The sequence below is a fragment of the Denticeps clupeoides genome, chromosome 16, assembly GCF_900700375.1.
Source record: "Denticeps clupeoides chromosome 16, fDenClu1.1, whole genome shotgun sequence".
Classification (NCBI taxonomy): Eukaryota; Metazoa; Chordata; class Actinopteri; order Clupeiformes; family Denticipitidae; genus Denticeps; species Denticeps clupeoides.
The window spans coordinates 19,348,717-19,374,822 of NC_041722.1; the positions used below are offsets into that span (position 1 = coordinate 19,348,717).

The window sequence follows — 26,106 nt, forward strand, 5'->3', positions numbered from 1 at the left end:
CGAGGAAGGGTCTGTCCCGGGCCGGAGTGGGTGAAGACTCTCGGTGTTCGGCAAACGCATCTATCAAATATAAAATTACAGGCGTACCTGTCAGAGAAGGATGCACGGGAGTGAGGAAGGCACAGAGGAGAAACTCCCCTGAACATTGAGCGCAAGGGACTGAAAAACAAGAGGAATAAGCCTGTCACACAGCAGCTAATGGGCCCACCTCTCTCACACTCCCACACACTCCTGGCCTCAGGTGCAGCCTCGGCCTCACATTTAATGTTTGCAGCGCCCGTGTCAGGAAGGAACTATTGATTCATGGTTCCTGGGGTAGAATCTGACACTTTTTTATGGATTCGGGAGATAAGAGACAGGCCCGCTGCCTGCTGGAGTGCATTGTCTCCCTACTTTGTGACTCGTGGAGGAGAGACAGAGGTCAGACGTGCCACCTCAGCCCATGGCACTGCTGGGACTGGAGAAGGGGGCAGGATAATCACCTCAGGCCTGCCTAACTGGATAGGGGTCCAGCCGGGGGAGCTCCGACGCCCTGCCGAGAGGCAGAGGCTGGAGGTGACGGCCGGGACCCGCGGAGACCTTGTGATGGGCAGCGTTGAGTAAAGGCTGCTGTTTACCGTCCGGCCACTCTGATCCCTGACACCTGATCCGCAGACCACGGTCTAATCCATCATGGCTCTTCCTGCGGTTGTTTTCATGCCACTCATACATCAAGCTCTGACATGTGCCACCCAAAAGGGAGACCTTTCAGTGCTAAAAGCGCAAATCCAGCCCAACCAAGATCTCATAGGAGTCTGTAGCTGGTCTTTATTTCTGCTAAATTCTTTTGTGCCTTTGGTCAGAAGCATGGAGCCATTTTGAAATGATCCACGAGATTTGTCGCTTGCCATCATGTCACTGTGTACCATTGTCATGCTGATTATGGTGAGGTTGGAGGTGGGGCAGCTGCAACGATGCAAAAAGGAAAGAAAAAGTCCCACAGTTCAGTCTACACTGTAAATAAACCAGGATTATTTACATTACGTCAATGTTAAAATATCAGCCGTGATGGATCATCTGTGAACAGGCCAGCTTCACAGACACAGTTCTACACAACAGGGAGGGGCAATTTCCAAACATGGATTCTTGTGTGTTTTATAAAGGGGGGAATTTCCTTGAAATGCAGCAGTTCTTTGAGGGATTAAGGGCAAGAAAGTCAGTGGTGTGCATGTGAGCACTGGAAGAAAAAAAAAACATTTTAATTCCGCCGCAGAGGTTGCTGATTGGCAAACATACCAGCCCCCCCCCCAGCCCTAACATTGCCAATGCTTGTTCTTTCAGATTATCCGTGTTATCAGGCCTCCTGACACAGCAAGAACGCTCCGCATCTTAGCGGATAAAATGACAAACAACAATACAGTCCTGATGAAATGCACACTGCTGCTGTCTGCATATTACAACCCATGTTCTGCGCTTTAAAAAAAAAAAAGACCTGTAACGGGTCAAAAACAATCTCGCTCCAGTCCAATATTGTAATGCGGAAAGGACAAAAGAAGCTCTGCCAACTGCAGCATCTCCAATTCCAACAAAACCTTAACCACAGAGACCAAAAAAATCATGCATATAAATTTACAATACAGTTGATTGTTACAGATTAGCATAATCTAAAATATTATTGACCAGTGTAAATAATTTGTGTTCTGCAAAATGATGCAAATAAAAGTGATATGTCTATGCAATATAGATCTGTGGTCAAATTAGAAAACTGGATAATGAACAATGATATTGTTTAAGAAATTATCAATCTACACATGCTTTGGCAATCATGTAGAGCAGTGGTGGCCTAGCGGTTAAGGAAGCGGCCCCGTAATCAGAAGGTTGCCGGTTCGAATCCCATTCCGCCGAGGTGCCACTGAGCAAAGCACCGTGCCCACACACTGCTCCCCAGGCGCCTGTCATGGCTGCCCACTGCTCACCAAAGGTGATGGGTTAAATGCAGAGGACAAATTTCACCATGTGCACCATGTGCTGTGCTGCTGTGTTCACTTTCTTCTCTAGATTCTAACTTCTTATATGAAGTGTAAAAGTGTGAACCTTTAGAATAAAAAATTCTTAATTTGGCCCTTGGGAAATTAATTTTGGACACACATGCTCTTTCATTAGTTTGCTAAAAGAAACCATTTGGCAAAAAAAGTTCTTTGGACCCTTTCTGAGTTCAGTCTTGCTGATAAATTTCCAAAAATCCTTGTGGATTTGAGAGGCAGGTTGGCAAATGTTCAACCTGCGTTTCTATGAAATTTGTACCATTTACATGGGTCAACTGCTGGAGAAAAGTATCTTTCGGTAACCATTCACCTGCTGTCTCTTCCAAATTTGCAGTTTTCAACAGTTACATTCAGCAGAGAGCAAATATCTTTCGACCAGACAGAATACAGAAAAAACGAAAAGACCAGGTCCTACCACCTCCTTCTCTGTAATCCAGACAAAACAGCAAACACTACGAAGAATCAAAGATTCCCGGCCAGATTTAAAGGAATTTATGTGAGCACTAACTGTGCCACTGTAACTGCTTCTACTGGCACCAAAGTAATTTGAGAACTTGGTGCAGGATGTATGTGTGCAGGCTATAAATTAATCATTATGGGCACACACTGAATATGCAGAAGATATTTAGAGCTGTTGTCTGAAGCAGAGAGATCACAACTTCCTTCCTTTAAACTTTTCTTCATCAGGGTATTTCACTTTTTCAAAAATGTCAAACTTACCCTTAACAGTAGAACTAGCAAGCATTGTGGATAAGACGCACTTTTCCTCTGGCGCACATTATGATGCTGCTGTATCACCACTAAAAAAAGACATATCAGATCCTGCAACGCCACTCATCATTTTATAAAAAGAGCATTTATTTCAAAGTTTGTCCGCTTCTTAGATTGAAGCACATAATAAAGCAACAGTACAATGTTCATAAAATATAAGTGTGATGCTGTAACATTTTCTTACATGTTGAAATACTGGTTTTCTGTATGTATACTAAAATAAGAACTTTTAAAATTGTACAAATAGTTACCATAAAATTGACATAGAAATTAGCTTTTTTTTTGTTGTTTTCTTTTTTCTTCTTTTTTCCTTTTTCACTGCGACAGCACAGATTGCTATTTCCTCACAAAGGAGAGTTACATATGACAAAAAAAAAGGAAAACGAGAAAATAAACAGAATCGCAAATAATAAATGATAATAAAAAGAAATTATAACTGAAATTATAATTAAAGAAAAAGAACTGACATGAACCAATAGGCGCAAGTTTGATCCTCAAGAGACATATTTGCACATTGCACTGTACATACGCTATATGGATTTGAGCTTGCTTTAGGATATAATTTTCAAGTTACAAAAAAAATGCACTGCGTTTTAAGAGTGTCTGTAGTTTTAAGGCGGTTTTGAGCTCACTCGTCTTCCTCTGTGATTGATCGTGAGGGGGCAACCATATTCATCCATATTCGGAGTTGTGGTCTTCTGTGTCCACCTGCGTCTGGTCTCTTATTAAAAAATAAAATAAAAAATGTGGAATAATGAAAGGGGAGAGCTCCTCGCGAGTCATGGAGTCGCTACAGAAGAGGCCGGTCTCGGTTTTTTCCTGTTTATTATTGTTATTATTTTTATTTCTTTTTTTTTTTTGTATATTTTCCCCATGGTTTTGTTAATAAGGCATCTGTTTTTTCTCTCTCTCTCTCTCGCTCTCTCTTTTTTTTTTTTTTTTTTTGTTCGTGAGCTCATTCACAGTATGAACAATCCCATGTCTCTCTGTGACCTACATCCCGCTCCTGACCTGTCGTAACCTACAAGACAACAAAGTAAAACGTAGTGGTGCTTGTTCCCGTCCGTCAGCACATCCTCACTCATGTCCGAGTCTCCACGCACGCGCGGTACATCCCACACGGGCCTTTTTTTTTTTTACTCTACTTCTAATTACCCCGCAACTCGTGGTCACAGCGCCCTCCGTCCAGCCCCTGGCAGGGATGAAGTATACTGCGCGTATACTCGAAACAAACTAAAGTTTACTATAAATAGATGTGTTGTGGTATACTTATAGTAAACTTGACACACTACACACAGTGGAGGCGGGGAGGAAGGGTGCGCGGTGAGGGGGTCGCGGGGACAGTAATGGGTGGACGTTAAGAGTTGTCGTCTGCGTCTTTGGTGCCGTAAAGGTCGGCGAGCTTTCTAAAGCGCGGCCCCCAGCTTTGGAGGTAGTCGTAATCCAGGTCCGAATCTGTGGTCACTGACTCCAGGGAGCTGAGCGACCCGGCGATGGACCCGCGGCCCTCGTAGCCGTAGATCTGAATGGAGTCATAAGGGGGCGCCGTGGGGTCGTTGTCCGCGTCCGAGATGCGCGTCTTGATGAAGTCGTCCACGTCCACGCTGTTGGCCACCGGCCGCAGGCCCGGACGCAGCGGGAACTGCAGCTCGGGCTTGATGTCCTTGCGCGGCAGGAAGCCGTTGGCCCCGTCGGGGTTCTGCAGGGTGGCGATGTCGAAGGCCTCTGTGTCCTCCTCCCCGCCGCCCTCGTCGTCGTACGTGATGATGTTCTCGCGGATGTCCTCCTCCTCAAACACAATGAGCGGCTCCTTCTTTTGTCTCCGCAAGGCCACGAACAGAACCACAATCGCTGTGGAGGGGGGAAATATTCAGTCACAACAAGAACTGAACGAGCTTCACATGCAATATTTCGTATAAGAGCAAGTTAACAAGACATTCTCCCATCTAGCAACTTATTAAACAGTGTTAAATCCGAGGCACGTAATTACTGCGCTAGGCATGTGAATAATTAAAAAAGAAAATTGTCAAGCATGAATAAATACTAAAACTGTCTCAGCAACAGCGTTGGGTTGAGATGCTCGGTGTTAAGTAAATATTTCAAAGAGTGTATACAAAAAAAAAAAAAATCACAAAAATTATTATTTTATGCTAAACCAGTGTTGAAATGACAAGGCAATTTATTGTGTGAATCTTGCTAATGTCATCACATTTTCGAAATGTTGGGTTTTCACAGTGGAATCTTTATTTTGAGACCATGTTTTTTAAAAGCTTTGTTTTTTTGCAAGGTAAATCTCCCCAAAACACATCACAAGGAAAAGAGTTAACATATATAAATGTACATGAAAAGCAGATTGAACTCAGTGAGTAATATGCTATGAAATATGAACTAGTGGACAATAAGGTCAACAAATAATGTAAATAAACACACACACACACACACACACACACACACACACACAGTACAGGCCAAAAGTTCAGACACACCTTCTCATTCAACGTGTTTTCTTTATTTTCATGACCATTTACGTTGGTAGATTCTCACTGAAGGCATCAAAACTATGAATGAACACATGTGGAGTTCTGTACTTAACAAAAAGTGGAGACCTGAACTCCACAGTCACCGGACCTGAACCCAGTCCAGATGGTTTGGGGTGAGCTGGACCAACAAGTGCTAAACACCTCTGGGAACTCCTTCAAGACTGTTGGAGAAGCATTTCAGGTGACGACCTCTTGAAGCTCATCGAGAGAATGCCAAGAGTGTGTAAAGCAGTAATCAGAGCAAAGAAACTAGAATATAAAACATGTTTTCACTTATTTCACCTTTTTTGTTAAGTACATAACTCCACGTGTGTTCATTCATAGTTCTGATGCCTTCAGTGAGAATCTACCAACGTAAATGGTCATGAAAATTAATAAAACACGTTGAATGAGAAGGTGTGTCCAAACTTTTGGCCTGTACTGTGTATAATTCGTCCATCCATCGATCTATCTGGCTAGCTATTCACACGAACCAGGTCCTTACCGAGCAGAATAACAATGCAGGCCAGGATGGCGATGAGGGCCCCGGTGCTGAGGCCCGCGGGCAGCACGAAGGGCTCCACGTTGCAGGACAGGATGGTGTCCTTGCTGTCACAGCTGCACACGCGGATGGTCAGGGTGTTGGTGCTGCTCATGGGCGGCGAGCCGTTGTCGTTGATCTCGATGGGCAGCATGTAAATGGACTGAGTCATCCGATTGAAGCCTTTACGTGTCACATAGACGCTGGCTGTGCTGTCTGTTCAAAGACAAAAGGAGGCAGGGGGGAGGTGAGGGGATGGGACAGGACAGGACGAATCAAAAGAGTCTCGGCGAGTTAAAAGGCTGTGGCTCCGGGACCAGGGCTCCTCGGGCTCGCCCCACATCCTGTCCCGCGGCGGGAGCGATGAGGCGAGGACCTCTCAATATTAAATCCACGTGCAATGTTGTGAACATACATCAGCTCTGGAGGTGTAATCAAAGCCCGAGCGCGGCGAGCCGGGCGCCATTGGTTTCTATTTGAGGCCGGGAGAGGTTGGAGCCGCGCCAAGCGCCGCTCCCTTAACTCGGAAGGCTGCGAAGGGCACACACCGCGAGCAGAGATGGAGTGAGTTCATTTAGGGGCCTGTGGCTGTGTAATTTTCTCTTCCCCTGGCGCCTGGTGTCTTCGGCTTCAGCCAGGGCGGGGCCATTAATGATACGGCAACGGCGCCCAGATATCATGACGCTTGAGATGGACTCCATCAACGCGGCGCTATCCATTATAATTCTGCATCATATTCCATCTAGACGATCACAGCAACGTATCACTTAGTCTAATATCCGACCTGCTCCCCTTCTTTTTAATTTGAAATGCCATTCTGTTTAAATAAATATCGATTCTACCTGGTTCATGTCTGGGATTTCGTATTAATTAGCCACTTTTAATCCACAATTGGCTATAATAAGGCCAGCCAGAACTAGGTTAATGGTCACAGCACCGGTACAAAATGGCATTACGTATCTAACATTTACACAAGTAGTTGATTCGCGTTTATAAAGAGCAAATATAATAACAGTGCGTATTCAATCCAAATTTGATAATGCATTGTTTCAAATTACAGATCCGAGATAAATATCAGCCGTAACTCTCCGTATTACTGTTGCTGCTGACACACATGATATCTTTTCTGGCTCGAAGGTCAAGTAGGAGAACTGGGAGCATGCTGGATCATTCTCATCCCCTATAACAATGACACAGCGACTGAAAATGACGCTTTGACGGACATCGCGTCACCCAGTGTAGCCGGACGCTAGAAGGCCCTTCTGGGTTGAGAGCAGCACTGGCAGATACGGAGATATGTGTGAGCTGCTATGTTATGAGATAAATGCACGCAAGGGGAAGGGGAAGGGGGGTTGAAATCTGTGTCCATTTTTGAAAGGACCCACAAATCAGAGGGGTCTAATCTGTCTCCCGCATATTGTTGGCTTTTGAAAATGGCCGCTTAAAAGAAAAGAAAAAAAAAAAACCCTCATTTCCTTTTCCATTAAAACAGACCAAATGGGGAGCGGGCCATCACTCTGGCTGCCAGCACTCTCGGTAGACACCTCGCCATGACCCTGGGAAGGACGAGAGGGGTTTATCTTTGAAAATCCGTAAAATATCACTTTAAAGAGGAATTTGGAGAAGGAACAGAAGACGTAGAAGTTAACAGCACCAGACAACATGTTGCTAATGCTGATCATTTATTTATGGCATTTATCAGGCGCCCTTATCCAGAGATCCTTACATTCAGTATTTACAGGGACAATCCTCCTGGAGACACTCAGGGTTAAGTGTCTTGCTCAGGGACACAATTGTAGTAAGTGGGGTTTGAACCTGGGTCTTCATAGGCAAGTGTGTCACTCACTAGGCTACTACCACCCACATGATCATGACCTCATGGGGGACAGCATGTTGTCAATGGTGATGGTGTTTCCGACTATAATAATTTCCTAAATATAGGCAATATTTGCCTATATTTCACATTTATTTTTTCAATTAAGTTAACTGGCATTACAACATTAACCCATAAAATCTATTTTATGTGCTAGAAAATGAATACATTGCTCCATGCAGTGTCCCTAATCACTCAATATCTGTGGAGCTCTTATGCATCACATGCAGGTCTTCCCACACGCTACATGTTTATAGAATTTAGAGACATCAAATGACAATTGTACTGATTGATCGCAGCTGATAATCAATCTTACCTTGATTCCCTATGGATAGGGTGGTAGTAGCCTAGCAGGTAAGAAACTCGCCCATAAACCAGAAGACCCAGGTTCAAATTGAACATACTACCATTGCGTCCCTGAACAAGACACTAAACCCTGAGTGTCTCCAGAGGGACTGTCCCCATAGCTACTGATTATAAGGCGCTCTGGATAAGGGCATCTGATAAATATAAAATGCAAATGGATCAGTAGCATTTGTGTTTTTAAGCTGAAATCCTATCCCACCAAAACTGCAGTAAAGAGCAGATGACCATGTAACCCACTTAAAGTAGACATGAAGAAAAGGTTGGTTTTATCCTAACTACTTGTTGTTTGAATCGAAACCTAATGTCATGGTTGTTGAGATGCCCACCCTGCAGGGGGCAGTGTGACGCGGCCGAGAAAAGAACAGACGAGGGAGAGAACGAGAGAAGGTGAACGAGATCGGCAGCGTGTTAGCACACTGGATATAGAAACTTTAGAAAATAAAACTAAAAGAAGAAATAACAGTCTTTTATTTTATTTAAAGTAAAGTTAGATGAAACCGAATATAGTATTTGTTTCAGGTTGTGTATTTTTTTGACTGAGACTATTTTGAGTGGAGAGGCCGCGCTGTAGAAGAGGACGGCGGCCCAGGAGAAAACTGCCGTGGAAGTGAACGTGTGCAAGAGAAAGTTCTCGTCGGCAACGTGGATCATTCCAGGACTTCATTCTTCGTCCAGGATACAGATAAGCACGGGAAATCACGCCATACATTTTTTTATGGAAAAATCATACTACCCGGGTAGATGCTTTTGAGTTTTTGTTCTACAATTTTCTTTTGTTTTTTTAGTGGACCACGTTGATTATCTTTTCTTTTTGGGATTGATGGACATTTTGACTCTTTTGGTTTTGTGGGTGGGTCGAGCTCTGAGTTCTTAATTCATGTTTAATAAATGTTCTGTTTTAAATAACCTTTTCTACTCCTCCTTTGAGCCCTGATCTTAGAAGAGGCACGGTCTAGTGTAAAAACTATATGTGTGTAGATTGTGCCCCTTACATAATTTGGCGAGCCAGCCAGGAGGAGTAGCGGGTTATTTAAAACATTGTTACACTGCTTGTTAATTTAACTGAGAGACAGCATTTTTAGAGACAATATTTTTTTTCCATTGCATTTACTAAGTTTTATTGGTATTTCATTGAGAGTAGCCATGGATTCTGTACATACTTATGGTGTAAATTTAAAGAACGCTATTTATGTTGAAGGCATTACATCATTTGATACTGATGAACAAATTACAAAATTCTGCTCATCTTATGGGGCTGTGAACAAGCTTCTTAGGATTAGACAGACCGGTCAAGAGAATGGTGTTAAAGCTCTGGTAGAATTTGAGTCTGAGGAATCTGTCAAAAACTTGGTTCCCAATGTACCACTATATCTTCCTAGTGCAAATGACCCTGACGTTATGTGGCGTGTGGATAGAGCATATAGAGGGACCTCTAGTCTTAAAACATCCACACCCTCAGCAAGACCAGACCTTTCAAACTCCAGTGACAGCTCAACCTCTGCTAATGAAACTGATTCTGATGATGATAGGACCCCTTTAATTTATAAGCGATGCGATAAGTCCCACCTAGCTCAAAGGCCTTCCCGTAGGAGTGCAAATCAAACACCGTTACAGCTAATGTCCAATCCAGTAGGAGTTAGCCAACCAAGCAGTGACATTCTAAATCCACCCGATGTTCAGAAGATCATTGTGGAGCATGTCATAAGGAATGATAACACAAATGCTTCAAACCAGGCATCCAAACGTCTTCGTCCTTTTTCAGGAAAATTTCCTAAGCCCCCAGGTGAGGCTGATTTTCAGACATGGTCACTTCATGTGGAACTTATGGTTCAAGATAAAACCCCTGTCGACATGCAGCGCCGTAAAATTTTAGAAAGCCTTCTTCCTCCAGCATCTGACTTAATTAGACAACTAGGCCCAGATGCAGCTCCATGCGATTATGTGAAACTCCTTGAATCAGCATATGGATTAGTAGAAGATGGGGAAGAGATTTTTGCAAAGTTCCTTAGCACTCATCAGAACACAGGAGAAAGAGCCTCGGAATACTTGCAGCGGCTGCAAGTGCTAATTTCCACAGCTATACGGAGGGGTGGAATTGCCAAAGCAGATGCCAACAGACAATTAATGCGTCAATTTCAGCGAGGGTGCTGGGATCAGTCCCTTATTCTGACATTGCAGTTGGGGTGTAAAACAGAAGCGCCTGATTTTTCTGACTTCCTACTGCAGCTTCGAACAGAAGAAGACAGGAGAGCTACAAAGCAGGATCGCATGCAACGTCATTTCAGCAATACAAAGATCAAATCTTCTATGAACATGCAACTCTTGAATGATCCACCTTCTTCTCATGATGCAAATGCAAATGTTCTCCAGGCATACATTACAGAAACTGAGGCTCTGCGTAAACAAGTTGCAGAATTAAAAGTCCAGCTCACCAACAAAAGAGAACAAAGAACGCAGAACTATGTCAAGAAACACCACACTCCTGCTCAGGAAACCCCATCAGCTAAAGTAGCTGAAGTTCAAGTTCAACAAACAGAACCGAAACCCATGCCAAAAGCTTGGTTCTGTTTTAAATGTGGAGATGATGGCCATTTAGCCAGACAATGTTCAAATCCTCCAAATAAGCCCTTGGTGGACCAGAAATATAAGGAACTGAAAACCAAACAAGACAAATGGCAATCCCAGTATGCACATTTAAACTGGGTGGGGTTGCAGTAGAGGGACTTACTGTGACCCAAAGGAAACCAAGATGTCCTTCCCAGAACCAAAGGACTGAAACTGTCAAATGCGTGACTCATTCTCAAGTTCAGCCAGTAGAGGGTACTTTTCCAAAGGGTTTAGTAGGGCCAAAATGTACTTCAGTTGTTACCATTGAAGGAGTCCAGTGTGAAAGCCTTCTAGATTCAGGTTCACAGGTTACCACAATTTCCAAATCTTTTCATGAACGTTGCCTACCACACCAGCATATTTCCCCAATTCAAGATTTATTAGACATAGAAGGTGCAGGTGGTCAGGAAGTGCCCTATTTGGGTTATATCCAGGTCAGCATAGATTTCCCAAAAGCTATCATGGGGAAACCTGTAAAGATCCACACTCTTGCACTTGTCGTGCCAGATCACAGAACTAATGTGCATGTTCCCTTGTTGATAGGCACAAATACTTTAGATCTCTTGTATGAACAGTGCACATTGATCCAGAATGGGAATGGGAAACATGTGATCAAAGACAGTTGCCGCTCTCCATTGGTGAGACACTTGTATAACAGATTCAAAGTAAACCAACAAAAAGGTTGGGTGGCCACTGTGAAGCTCCAGAACAAGAAGAGTTTTGTTGTTCCTGCTGGGGAAAGAGTAGCTTTGAAAGGATATGCTAAACATATCCCAGTAGTAGCCGATGGGACTCTCTTAGTGGAGCCCCCTCAGTCAAACTTACCACCTGGTCTCTTGTTCTGTAGCTATGTCATGACAAGCCCCACATCTTCTTCTTCTTTAAAAGTACCTGTTTTGGTTAAGAACGAAACTTCACATGATATCAGAATATCAGGAGGTCTTAGCATTGCCAGCCTTTCTTTTCCTAAGGCTGTTTCACCCTTGTCTTCTCCTGATGCCCATGTCAAAAAGGGTGCGTCTGTCCAGTCTCCATGTGGTACATCATGCAACGCTGTGCATGTGTCAGATCTGGGTAGTTTCACTTTTGATTTTGGGGACTCTCCGTTATCTGAAACATGGAAGCAGAGAATTACGGAGAAATTGAATTCACTGCCAGAGGTTTTTGCATCTGGTGATCTTGACTTTGGTCATACAGCCGAGATAAAACACAGAATACGCTTGACTGACCCATCTCCATTTAAACAGAGACCCAGACCAATTCATCCTTCTGATTTTGAGGCTGTCAGGTGTCATCTGAAGGAACTTCACGATGCTGGCATCATACGTGAATCGGAAAGTCCTTTTGCTTCTCCAATTGTTGTAGTTAAGAAAAAGAACGGTGACATCAGGCTATGTGTAGACTACCGTAAACTGAACAGACAGACCATCAAGGATGCGTATGCTTTGCCAAACATAGAAGAAGCTTTTTCAGTCTTAGCAGGGTCAAAGTGGTTCTCCATTATGGATCTCAAGTCAGGCTATTATCAAGTAGAAATGGAGGAGGAAGATAAACATAAGACTGCATTTGTGACACCTTTAGGGTTCTGGGAATTTAACCGAATGCCACAGGGAGTCACCAACGCACCCAGTACTTTCCAGAGAGTAATGGAAAAATGCATGGGAGGGATGAATTTAGGAGAAGTTATGGTCTTTCTAGACGATGTCATTGTATTCTCAGCTACACTTGAAGAACATGAGGACCGACTACTCCGTGTTCTCCATAGATTGAAAGATTTTGGCTTAAAACTTTCACCCGAAAAGTGTCAATTTTTTAGAACATCCGTCAAATACCTCGGGCATGTGGTATCTGCAAAGGGGGTGGAGACCGACCCAGCCAAGACTGCTGCTTTGACAACATGGCCAAGGCCTAACAACATTAAAGAACTGAAGTCTTTTCTTGGATTTGCAGGTTATTACCGGAGATTCATAAAGGACTACTCCAAAATTGCAAGACCTCTTAATGACTTGACAGCTGGGTACCTTTCCCCAAAGAGAAAAACAGTCCTTTTCCAGAAGAACTCAACCCATCCGATGAGTGTGATCTTTAAGAAACCTTTTGATGAAAAATGGACGTCAGTCTGTGAAGAAGCCTTTAAGACTCTCATTCACAAGCTCACAACGGCTCCGATCCTTGGGTTTGCAGATCCCAAAAAGCCTTATGTTGTACACACAGATGCAAGCACTCAAGGCTTGGGTGCTGCTTTATATCAAGAACAGGAAGGCAGATTGAGGGTCATAGCTTATGCAAGCCGGGGACTTAGTCAATGTGAACGACGATATCCCGCACACAAGCTGGAATTTCTCTCTTTAAAATGGGCGGTCACAGAAAAGTTTTTTGACTACCTATATGGAGTGAGATTTACAGTAGTTACGGACAATAACCCATTGACATACGTATTGAACTCTGCTAAACTTGACGCAGCAGGTCATCGTTGGCTTGCATCTCTTTCGAGCTTTGACTTTAACATCCAATATAGAGCTGGGAAGAAGAATCAGGATGCAGATGGTCTTTCAAGGCGTCCACACCCCAGTGACCAGCACCAACCTGATCATTTCTCTCAGGATGAGGAGAGTCGCATTCAGCAATTTATTGCTCAGTTTTTGAGAGACAACAGCGAAGCCCACTTCCCGCATGAAGCAGTGAAAGCGGTGTGTCAGAGACATCAGTGTAATTCAGCATCAAGAACAGGATCAGACACAACCCACATACCGGTACTAGTTGAATGTCTGTCAATTGAGGCCTCTGCAATTCCTGCAGAGTTCTGTCAAAGTGATATCCTTGGGTCAAGTACATTGCCGCAATTATCACTTGAAGATTGGGTAAAAGAGCAACACCAGGATCCAACCATCAGTAGAATAATAGACATTTTGAAGGCAGGGAAGCGACTCACATACAGGTTAAGGTGCCAGGAAGATAGAGAAGTTCAGCTGATGTTGAGAGTAATGGATCAGTTAATCTTTTCAAATGGGGTCTTGTACCGAAAACGTATAAGCCAAGGTCAGCCTTTCCATCAACTAGTCCTTCCAATGAAATACAGGAAGACTGCATTGGAGAATCTTCATGATGCCGTTGGACATTTGGGCATCGATAGGACACTGGACTTGGTCCGTGCTCGATTCTATTGGCCACGCATGGCCATGGATGTCAGCGAAAAGGTCAGAACATGTGAGAGGTGTATCCGGAGGAAAGCACAAACTGAGAGAAGTGCTCCTCTCGTGAATATAAAAACCAGCCGTCCCTTGGAGCTGGTGTGCATGGACTACCTTTCTCTGGAACCTGACGGAAAGGGCACTAAGAACATCTTGGTAATAACAGATCATTTTACCAAATATGCAGTGGCAGTACCGACAGTAGACCAAAAGTCTAAAACTGTAGCAAAGGCTCTATGGAGTAATTTTTTCATCCACTATGGATTTCCACAGAGATTGCACAGTGATCAAGGTCGTGATTTTGAATCAGCACTGATCAAAGACCTTTGTGCATTACTTGGCATAAAGAAAACAAGGACGACACCTTACCACCCACGTGGAAACCCAGTGGAGCGATTCAACAGAACGCTTCTGGAGATGCTCGGAACACTAGAAGAGGGAGATAAAGTAAGATGGAGAGATTTTGTTCAACCTCTTGTTCATGCATACAACTGCACAAAGAATGCCACCACAGGATTTTCACCATATCAGCTGATGTTTGGTCGCCAACCAAGACTCCCACTCGACATAGCATTTGGACTGGACCCTGAAAGGAACAGTAAGCTATCTCACTCAGAGTATGTCAAAAGATTGACTGAGCATTTGACAGAAAGCTATCGATTAGCCACTGAGAATAGTTTAAAGAATGCTTTGCAGAACAAACAAAGGTTCGACAGTAAAGTGAGAGAGTCCACCCTGGCAGCAGGAGACAAGGTCTTGGTACGGAACGTCGGCATCAGAGGGAAACACAAAATAGCTGACCGTTGGAGTGAGACAATATACGTTGTTGTTAAACAGTTTCAAGACTCCCCTGTCTATGTTGTTGTCCCTGATTCCACAGATGGACCAGAAAGAGTTCTGCACAGAGACCTGCTTTTGCCATGTGGTTTTCTTCCTTCCGCTGTAAAAGATATTCAACCCAAGTTGAGGTCCAAACAAAGACCCAAGAAACCGTCTCACTCAGAACCTGAGAGAGCTGAGGACAACGAAGAACTGTCTGAAGTGGAAGATGAGGATGAGTACTATTCACTTTTTGATGAGCATTCAACATTTAGGAGAAATGTGCTGGCTAGCGACAATCAAAGACAAGAGGAAACACCTCAACTTGGAGAGCACATTGAGGACAATAGTGAACTCCTTGACAATCAGGAAACAAATGTGAGCCTTGATGTGTCTACATTGAACCCTGCAGCTGCTACGTTTAAGGCTGTAAATATAAATGTTGACAAAGGTAGTGAGGCAGTTCCTGTTTTTTGCTCGCCTGTGCCAGAGCCAAACAAGATCGAAACAGCCACCCAGGATCTTCTTGATTCTCCGACCATGGATCTCAGTAAGGATCGTGATCCAAGAAATGGGAGACAACCTGACTCTGAATTGATTGAGGGGGCTGGAGATGTGCAAGAACAGAATGAGTCAGAAAGCGTTGACATTGCCCCTGAGACACAGGTGCCAATAAGAAGATCTGTCAGAGACAAAACTGCTCCAAAAAGGCTAACCTATCCAACCTTAGGGAACCCCCTAGTCATGGTTATGCACTCAATATTAGCAGGGTTAGATCAGGCCCTCTCCCAAACATTTGATTCTATGCCTTACATAGGTCAATTAGAACCCCTAGCATCTGAAGTAGTGTAGGGTGCAACATGCAAGGATGCATGCAGGTTAAGGGGGGGAGGATGTAACCCACTTAAAGTAGACATGAAGAAAAGGTTGGTTTTATCCTAACTACTTGTTGTTTGAATCGAAACCTAATGTCATGGTTGTTGAGATGCCCACCCTGCAGGGGGCAGTGTGACGCGGCCGAGAAAAGAACAGACGAGGGAGAGAACGAGAGAAGGTGAACGAGATCGGCAGCGTGTTAGCACACTGGATATAGAAACTTTAGAAAATAAAACTAAAAGAAGAAATAACAGTCTTTTATTTTATTTAAAGTAAAGTTAGATGAAACCGAATATAGTATTTGTTTCAGGTTGTGTATTTTTTTTGACTGAGACTATTTTGAGTGGAGAGGCCGCGCTGTAGAAGAGGACGGCGGCCCAGGAGAAAACTGCCGTGGAAGTGAACGTGTGCAAGAGAAAGTTCTCGTCGGCAACGTGGATCATTCCAGGACTTCATTCTTCGTCCAGGATACAGATAAGCACGGGAAATCACGCCATACATTTTTTTATGGAAAAATCATACTACCCGGGTAGATGCTTTTGAGTTTTTGTTCTACAATTTTCTTTTGTTTTTTTAGTGGACCACGTTGATTATCTTTTCTTTTTGGGATTGATGGACATTTTGACTCTTTTGGTTTTGTGGGTGGGTCGAGCTCTGAGTTCTTAATTCATGTTTAATAAATGTTCTGTTTTAAATAACCTTTTCTACTCCTCCTTTGAGCCCTGATCTTAGAAGAGGCACGGTCTAGTGTAAAAACTATATGTGTGTAGATTGTGCCCCTTACAACCAAATCGTATTTTTTATTTCCGATTCATGTTTGATCTTATAATCCAATAATACCTACAAAACAGACCCATTTTCCTTTAATGGGCCCTTTCATGACCTCCATAGAATGGATTCTCCAGAGTGGAGGACACAGGGGCTCCGCCCTCCACCTTTCCCGCCCCCGGCATCTCCAGCCTGAGCACCGCGGGGTGCAGCCTATGCTCCCACCCAGCTGCGCTGCGCCGCTGCAGACCCCAGCAGCAGCAGGTGGAGGGGAAGCTCTCTGCACTGTGAGGGACGAAGCCACAACACGCGCCTATTTAGACACCTTCCCCTGTCTAAATGCGCCACAGACAATAAGGGTGGGGATGAACGGGGAGGGTGTGATGCCATGGTAATTAATAATAATTAATACAGCTCCATTGGATTGAGTTCACCATATGATAATCGCAAATTAGTCCTTGCCTTCCTCACAGAGGATTTGGTGCAAATTATTGAAGCATGCATGGGGACGAGCCCATCTGGTGCGGCAGAACTCTGCTAGAGCCCGGGCCGTTCAGAGCCCAGACTGATTAGATCTTTGAGTCGAATGAACACTTGTCCACGACCGCACAGCTCCAACCCACCTCGGTTGTCCTTCAGCGAGAAGTTGTGGTTCTTGGCGGCTTCCGGTGCGAGGCTGAAGTGGAAGTGCTGCTGGTGGGCCATCTCGTCCTTGTCAATGGCGCTGACCGTCTCAATGAGCTGCAGATCACAGGACACAGAAGGCAGAATTTATAAAAAAAATATGAGACACACAAGCTAATCTGAAATGTTAAAGGGTTCAAAGGACAAATGGTGTCTGATTAGCAGAAAAAAGCTACACTTCCACAACCAAACGTCTGCTGGGTGAGGGTAAGTTTGGGTCCCCTCATGTTCTTGGCTGATGAAATTCAAGGACTTTTCAAGGACTATCCAGTCCCGAGTCCCTCAGAATCAAAATCTCAGCATGGTTTCAGAAGCAGATCACAGTTAATTACTGCTCCGATGACAAAAAATGGGAACAAGAAGACTTTCATCTGAACCTAAGCATGCACACACCCGACCCTTGCATGTTCAAATGATCCATAACTTTTCAAGGGCCTCAGCTCAGAGTCCAGAAGGATCCATGGGAAACCAGGTAAAAAAAAAAACATATATATATATATATGCTGTAAACAACAAAAAGCAGATGAACAGCAGCGACATAAATAAACCATTTTGGCCTTAGCAGTAAACCTTGTGGGCAATTTATTTCAAAGAAGCGGTAAAACATTTTTCCTTTCGTTCGCCTTCCCTTAGTCTCCACCTCAACATTTTATGGCGAAAGTGTGATGGGAATAAATATCCAGAAGGCATTTTATTCCGCAGACATGAAAACAACCTGGCGTTATGGAAAGAGGAGGCAAGGAGAAACGTTGAAATCATATTTTTTTTTTTTTAGTTCCTTTGCGTGACCGCGTTCACCTACTTTGCCGGGGGTGACGTTTTCACAAACAAGGACTTCATTGTTGGTGGCGAATTCCGGGGCGTTGTCGTTCACGTCTTTCACTTTGATGTTGACGCGAACTTTGGCGTCTTGGTGATGGCCGCCTGAAACAAACCAACAAAGCCGAGCTTTAGAGATGTCGGAATTCTGATTCGTTTCCGAATTCCGAATTCTTTATCAGAATTAAAGAACCCACTGAAAGCAAAAAAAAAAAAAACAAACAACAGCAGAGTCAATAATGAGGCTCTTATTCCCCCCAAAAAAACCACTAGAGATCCAGCCCAGTCAAATCTCACTACGATTGCGTTTCTGGCAACAGTTCTTGTCAAGAGTACAAAATGCATTGGGATCTCGCTCGGAGACAAAAGTGAGACAAATTCATCGCAAAAGCGAGCGTCTGATCTGAGGCACAACATGAATTATCAAACTCGCAAAAATTATCTGAGGGGAGAGGGAAGACGGGAATATAGACTTGATGTGAGCAGTTCAGACCGCACATGAACACTCGGAGCTCCCTGCCGAGATCACACGCGAATAAATATATAACCCTCTGGGATTTGCATGCGCCGCGCCGAGCCACTCGTTCTTTAGCCCCGAGGATCGCAATCTGTGGCCGTCTGCTCGGGAGCGGCCCGGCGTCGGCGCCACCACATGAGAGCGGGGGGGTTTGGGAAGAACGGAGGGTGAGGGAATGCGGAGTGACCAGAGCGGAGCGAATTCCTGCCTGTTTTTCCCCGCATTTCCAGTCCGGAAAAAAAACAAGGGGGCCTAACCGATCTCCGTGGCGCTGACGGAGATGTTGTGCCAGGCTTGGTTTTCCCGGTCCAGCGGCTGAGTGGTTTTGATGAAACCGTCCTCCGGTGTGATGGTGAAGAACTGGCCCAGGTCTGTGTAGCGCGGAATCATATACCTGCAGAGGCAAAGACACATCAGTACAAAAACTGCACAGACTGTACTGACTTGGTTAAATTTTTTTGATGGGGACAAATTTTGATTTTGTGGTCTATGTGACTTGTGTCCTAACATTTTCTACATCTTACATTAGTTTATGGAAGGTCCCTTACTTGGTGGCGCTGGCAAATACACAAATTCTGATGGTGAGTGTCCTATGCCTTAATAGATCGGGACATTACATTTGGCTTTTGATTCTGTTCAATCTAAACCTGCTTTGCCCTCTAGTGGTCAGAGAAGCACTAAAACACATAACATAAAGAAAACAAGATGGCAGCAATATCGGCGCCATTCTTCTATGCTCCCTGTCGGTACCCAATCCGTACCACATGCCCAATCGCTTACATGGTGGCATACTCTGAAAGCCACCATGTAAGCGAGCTTATATGAGGACATTCTTTTTTGAGAGGCTAAAAACCCTGAGTGTCTCCAGGGGGGGACTGTCCCTGTAACTACTGGTTGTAAGTCGCTCTGGATAAGGGCGTCTGGTAAATGCTGTAAATGTAAATGTGAATGGAAGTGTACTACCTGACGGGGTTGTTGGACGTGTCGGTGTCCATGGCATGAACGCGGCCGACCGGGGTGCCACTTGGAGCATTTTCATCCACCTCGAAAGTATAGCTGGGCAACATGAAGACGGGGGGCTCGTCTGCATCTTCCACATTCACCTTCACCGTTGCTGTATCCTTATAAGGACCCCAGGCCATAAAACGTGAGTCCACGTGGGGGTTGGAGGCTTCCACTTTGACCGTGTAGGTCTTCTTGGTCTCGTAGTCCACTGTCTGCAAGACGAGACCTCAAAGTTAGCTAGTCTATTTGATATATAAATATATATATATATAAACACACACACACACACACACACACACACTAAAATGTTGCTGCAAGGCAATTCGATAGTGAAATGGATCTAGAGTCCCGGCTTGCCACTAGGCCCAGGTGTTCAGAAGGAAAGCTATTTGTTAGTCTACAATTACATGTGGATACAGAGCATAATTCAGCATGCGACCGAGACATCTGGATCTCGTTGTGGGTCGTTTTCCTTTTCTTCCCCTCCACGGGGAGGCGTGCTAGGGGGCGCTGTTGCGAAGGGAAATGAGGAACTCTCCCCAGTCACCATGAACTTCAGCGCGACCTCCTTCTCCTCCTGGAACCTTCACCGCAGCTCCTCTACTGTGATTAGCCGCCCGCTCCGTCACACCCCTCGCACAGATGAGACGTGCGAGGGAAGACATGTTCAAAATATTTATTTACATCCTTTTTTTTCCACGGTTTTCTGAAGTTCTCGACACCAGATTCGGTCATTCATCTCCCCTCTCTCTCTCCCTCTCCGCCTCACCGCCCCGTCTTTTTCCACCTTTATAACTCACCGTCTGAGCGTAATCAGCGGCGGGTAATGCGCACAATAACGCCGGGCCTCCCCTCTTAATATGCAGGCTGCGCGGGCTGCCCGCAGTTGAAACAGAATACTTGATTAAAACCCCGGCAGTTCCGGCAGTAATTTCGCCTTTAATTTTCGGCACGCTTTGAAGAGCGAAAGGTGATGATTTCCCGAGTGGTGCATCAGGGAGGCATTATGTTATTGAGCGAAGTTGCGCCACATCGAGCCGAGTTGGATATATATTTTTTTTCATACACACACACACACACACACACACACACACACACACAAACATACAAGCGTGCATACAAACAGGCCCAGACACGTACAGACCAATCACCGGCAGGCTTCCTCCAAAGCAACCGGCCATTATTCCTCCACAATTCAATTTTTCACCTTCTCTCCACCGCCGTCCCATTATCTGCCACTGATAGCTTTCATCATCATTGTTGCCGCGTCCTGTTATGGTAATCACATTGGGGGGGTCGCCGGCATGCAGCCCACGTCCGATCCCGCTCAGGGCCAGGACGAGGCGGATGTTTACACGCTCGTTCTCGGCACCTCGATGGCCGTCATCCTGGCATCCTTCGGTGGAAATGCACGTCGGCTGCCAGATTACTCGGGGTGTGTAAACAGGTTTATTAGTATTATTATTTTTATTTTCCGTTCCCAGAGAGACCCTGGAACCACAGTCGAGTGGAGACACAAGGACACTTGTGTTGGCGCGGAGATGAGCCAATCCACCAGCAGGTGGCGCTGTTTTGCAGAGAGCGCTGAAAGAGCGTGTGAACGCCCAGACGGCTGTAACATCTGAAAATTCCCGGGGCCGGTGACAGGAGGTGACAGGAGGTGGCCTTGGGTCAGGTTGAAGGGTCCCCTGAAGCCCCCCCGAGCCGATCATGAAAGTCAATGCTCATCTCTGATGTAATATGAAAACCGAAGAGGAGTCGAAAGTGAAGTGATTGTCACTTCAGCAAACGGTGCACATAGAGAAATTTGTCCTCTGCATTTAACCATCACCCTTGGTGAGCAGTGGGCAGCCATGACAGGCGCCCCCGGAGCAGCTTTGCTCGGTGGCGGATCGGGATTCAAACCGGCAACCTTCTGATTATGGGGCCGCTTCCTTAACCGCCAGGCCACCGCCGCCCCAGTCATTACCCACATACACACACACACACAAAACGAAAAAAATCTCCTCACCCTTTTCAACTTGATGACGGCCTCCTGGGTCTCGGAGTCCTTGCTGATTTCGAGGACGCCCATCCCGTCCCCTTCCACAAAGCGGTACTCCACCAGCCCGTTCTCCCCCAGGTCCAGGTCCTTGGCCTTCAGACGGCCCACCTCCTCCCCAGGGACCTTGTCCTCGGAGATGGCCATGTTGTACACACCTGCGAGGGAAAGGCGCGGCACGTGAGCGCGGAGTGACGGGGGCCGCGCCCGCGGGCCGCGCCGCACGTGTGTGGCCTGTTCCTGCGTGTGTATCTGTCTGCGTCGCGGGGTTACGGACACCCGCCCGCGGCCGAGGCAGAGCAGAAGGACCATATGGCTCTCCGCCCTGCCGCCGGGCCAAGGGCTTCGGCTGCATTCAAAAATAACTCCCACGTGGCGGGCGGCTTTTCCACGCGGGAACGAGAGTGTCGGCAGCCCGGCAAACAACGCTTCACTGGCCTCGCGGACGGACCGGGGTCCACGAAGCAGCACAAGGGGGAGGATGTTTTCGTTCGTGTTCACGCCGTGGTTTCGCTTTGTAGGCCCGGCGAGGAATGACAGTCCTCTTTATTTCGCTTTTTTTTTTTGCGGCTGAGTAAAAACTAACCGGACTGCGCTCAGTAAGCAGAAAAAAAAACGCGCTCAAACTGTCAGGAAGGGAGGAGCTTTTATTATTCCAGGTGGCTGAAGCACCGCAGCAGCCCTTTCTGCTGAAATAAGAGGAAAAAGAGCGAGACCTGAGCAGCCCAGACCATCCAAGACACCATTTTCTGCAGATTTATTTTAAAGATATTTACATTTCGCCCCCATGAACAGCAGTAAATAGTCAGAAATGAATCTACAAACCGTAAGTTCCATGACTTTCAAAGTTGGACCACTACACAGCACCATAGGACTCATTTTTTTGTGACTGATCGGCAGTAAAAGATTTGCCAGAGGTGGAAGTTTTATATATAATTGGGTCAATAAAAAGAGGGCTGAAGGAGTATCAGCATGTTAATCGTCCCTCATTGGCTGAATCAGTGAGCCAATATTTAACCTGGTTAACATTCAGAATCGTGTGACTTGTGTAACTGTGGCCATGCAAGCAGGTTGTCATGTAATAACAAGGCTGTGGATTAAATGTCACAATTCACAGGGTAGCTGGAATATTCAATGCCATGTCACATCATAAGGTGAAACTAGACAAGATATGGCAAATAATGATGAGAATTTGTGAAATTAAGAAAGACAGAACGTCCCGCACTCACTTTGAGGGAATTTGGGAGGGTTGTCGTTGACGTCCGTTAGGGTGATTTTCACCTCCGTTATCCCGGACAGACCACCCATGTGTCCCCCCATGTCCTTGGCTTGGATGACCACGTCATACTCCTGTCTTGCCTCTCTGTCCATGTTGGGCAGGGCTGTGCGTATTACCCCTGGAAAATAAAAAAAAATAGATATATACATTTATTAAAAAAAATATTAATCCAGAAACTCGTTTTAAATCTCAAAAGACCCACATCTGACCTCACACTAACACCCTACAGGCAGGCGTAAGCGGCAAAGCCACGGTGACAGGTGTCACTTCAATCAAGTGTCTAAATCTGCTTAAAATAATTTCATGCGTCTGGATGAAGAGCGATGAAGGAACGTGTGATTTTTTTTTTTTTTGTTTCCACTTTAATTTATTTCCCTTTAGGTAATTAAAATTGAGCGGGTTGCTGGGATTGTGATTAGACTTGTGTACTTCCTGCGTCTCTCTCATCTGTAAGCTAACTGGGCCCCGCCGATTTGCCGGAGAGTTCCGCTGAGCTGCTCGCTCGCCGGTGATATTTAGCCAAGTCTTTGCATGAAATGCAGATAAGGCCGAAATGAATGAGAAATGTGAGTGCTGGAAAGGGTCCAGAGAAACCTCCAGCTCTGGGTTATTAGCCACGCACACACACACACACACACACACACACACACATTTCAGAGCCTACAAGCAGACCGCGGGGAGGCTCTTTCTTCGACCAGGATATTACCTGCTTAATCTGGTTGCTGGTAGATCTTGGCGAAGACCAGAACCAGCGCGGGGCGACCCTTATCAAACTGCCCGCGTCCAGACCGAAATCCGACCCGACCCCCGAGACTCCTGCGCCCGCCCGTGCACGGAAAAGGGAGAAGTAAGGCCCGTACCTGTCTGCGGCTCCACCGAGAAGTACGGCTGGCCCTGCAGGATGCTGTACACCAGCCGGGCGCTGTTTCCGTACGTGGGGTCGTCGGCATCTGACGCTGTGACGGTGATCACAGACGTACCTGGAGAAAGGGAGCAAGTGGCAAGATTAAAAATCGCGTTGCTAAACAATAGAAGTTCGTTAATGAACTGGAATTCTGCCGCAGCCCAGAGTCGGACCTTGATGCAATCTGATCTACAGGAACTACGCGGAGATTTTAAAAAATACGGTTAAAAACGGGATTTATGGTCGTCTGTGTGGGTAGAGCTATTGATTCGGCCCAATCTGTTCAACCCTCGGGTCCCCAGCAGCATACCTTGGGTTGTCACCGAAGGGTAACAGACTGTTCCTTTGTGACAGCGCTGCGCTACAGATGATGCATTGCGGCCAAACGCACACACACACACACACACACAATATAAACAAGCTGGCCATTTGACTGCAGAACAACAGCGGCGACTGTAACAAATCATTTCCGCACGATCACATTTCCGCCATTTGAATAATGCATGAGGATCTGGTTGTTCCTCTGGCCCCCGGGGTCCTTGGTTTGGAGATAGCGCCCGTGAGGGGACAGTTGAGACGTCCCACGGCCCCATGCTCACCAACATTGGACATCTCCGGCACTCTGGCGTAGTAGGGCCCGTGCAGGAACTCGGGAGGGTTGTCATTGATGTCCTGGACCTTGACAATGAATTCGGAGGGCGGCTCCAAAGGCTTGTTGGTGTCCCGGGCCACGGCCTGGGCCGTCAGCGTGTACTGGGCCTGCTCCTCTCTGTCCAGGGTCTTGGTGGCGTGGATGTTGCCCGTCTTGTCGTCAATGACGAAAATGGTGCCTGCCCCTTCCCCTGAAAGGATGTACTTGATGTTCCCGTCGCCGGAGTCCACGTCGGAGTGGAGCTGAGGGGACAGAGGGACACGGAAGTCAGCACGAGCTGAAGTCACATTGAGAGAGCTGTGAACGCCCGTCACGAGTGTGAGGACGGCGTAACACTTTTGAGGAGCATCGCTGCACTGCATTCTGGCAAAGATCTGAATCTGTATAGTTCACACTTCCAAGTCACACGGACCTCCCGCTAACACCACTGCTGACGTAAGGACTGTGAAATATTTCACTCGTCTTCGATTGTTCACATTTTCCGACTACTTCGGTCAGCGAAGACATTGTGAGATGCATATTAAGTAGCTTCGGGTTGATGCATTTTCTGTCAAATTAAACATCAGCACTTTTCGGAAGTGAACACATAGCTGTAAATAAACAGACAGACAGACAGTAAATATAATTCAAATTAAATAAAGATACAGGTCTGGAATGGAAGATTACAAAGCCATTTGATCATTTAAGATGTCATGTAAGAATGCGACACTAGGTGGAGCCGCCTGATTGTGTAAAAAGATAATTTAGTATGCAAAAAGAATTCTATAAATAAGTTAATTTTAATATATTAGTTTTAAGAATAGTAACAATTCCTTAATGCCTCATAAAAAATTTGTAAAATGTTCGTAAAAATTTTATTTTATATATTTTATATGGATTAAGACACTTTATGGATTGAAGCAGCTAACAGCTTGAAACCTTTTAAAGTTCCCTTCCGATCTTTTAAAACTACTGCCTCGGCCCAGATGGAATTGCAAGAGGCAAATGTAGGTCCTCATTTGTTATGATCATGTCAGCCCATAAATCGCCCATTCCCAGAAGCCGGAGTCACCAGGGACCTCTGTGTTATTAAAAAGGAAATCCAATTTATAACCTTTAATCAAGTGGGCCACTGATTGCTATTGTGGAACAAATGGAGGATTTTGCAAGGACTTTGCTGGTAATGAAAACCTCAGTGACTTTCATCAATGGCCAGTCACGTGAAGGGGAGGGAGGAGGAAATGTGGGCGGGGAAATAAAGGAGGAGGAGAATAAAGAACTGAAGCCTCACCCGGCCCACCAGCACGGGGTCGGGTCCCGTGTACTCCTCAATGACGAAGAACTGGTTCCACACCCAGCCTCTTTTGGAGCGGTGCAGCACCTGGCCCTCCTTGCCCCGCTCTCGGTGCCGATGTAGGGAGAGGTGGCGCCGGTGGGCCTTCTGCATCACCGCTGACACGCCGCCCAGCGCGGCGCACAGGAACAGCAGCCACACCCACAGGCCCCGTCCCTCCCACATCCTGGCCGCTCTCAGCCTTCCCTCGACTCCTTCCTGCCCTTCTCCTCCTCAGGTACGATTCGGTTGGGCGGACGGTTCTACCAGAAAGACGTCTCCGCTGGATGCCGGAACAGTCGAAAGTCAAGGTCGAGGGGTGGGGTTTGGGGTCACATGCAGACCTGGCTCTCAGAGGGCGAGGCCAGTTCTAGAGTAGCTCATCACCAGCTCCCCTCGTCTCAACCCGTCTTCCTCTCCCCGTCCCCTTCCTTTCCAGCTCTGAAATAAAGACAGACATGCTCTCAGTTGGCGACTTTGGCGGACTGCTTGTTTGTGGCCCACGCTGCAATCAGACTTTAATTGAGTCTGCTCAAAT

General features: G+C 45.9%; 1 protein-coding gene across 1 annotated transcript in view; it reads right to left on the reverse strand.

Annotated features, from left to right (window-relative positions):
* Positions 1-3,447: 3,447 nt before the first annotated feature.
* The window catches only part of cdh11 (cadherin 11, type 2, OB-cadherin (osteoblast)), a 52,551-nt gene continuing 29,892 nt past the window's right edge, over positions 3,448-26,106 (reverse strand). The window contains exons 2-12 of the mRNA XM_028955728.1: positions 25,527-26,009; positions 24,204-24,498; positions 23,561-23,680; positions 22,651-22,818; positions 21,392-21,579; positions 19,339-19,592; positions 18,633-18,769; positions 17,842-17,963; positions 16,979-17,096; positions 5,820-6,071; positions 3,448-4,646 (exon numbers count right to left, since the gene is read on the reverse strand). Coding sequence (XP_028811561.1) covers positions 4,153-4,646; positions 5,820-6,071; positions 16,979-17,096; positions 17,842-17,963; positions 18,633-18,769; positions 19,339-19,592; positions 21,392-21,579; positions 22,651-22,818; positions 23,561-23,680; positions 24,204-24,498; positions 25,527-25,754 — 2,376 coding nt within the window. The 5' untranslated portion in view covers positions 25,755-26,009 and the 3' untranslated portion in view covers positions 3,448-4,152. The remainder of the gene's footprint in view (positions 4,647-5,819; positions 6,072-16,978; positions 17,097-17,841; positions 17,964-18,632; positions 18,770-19,338; positions 19,593-21,391; positions 21,580-22,650; positions 22,819-23,560; positions 23,681-24,203; positions 24,499-25,526; positions 26,010-26,106) is intronic.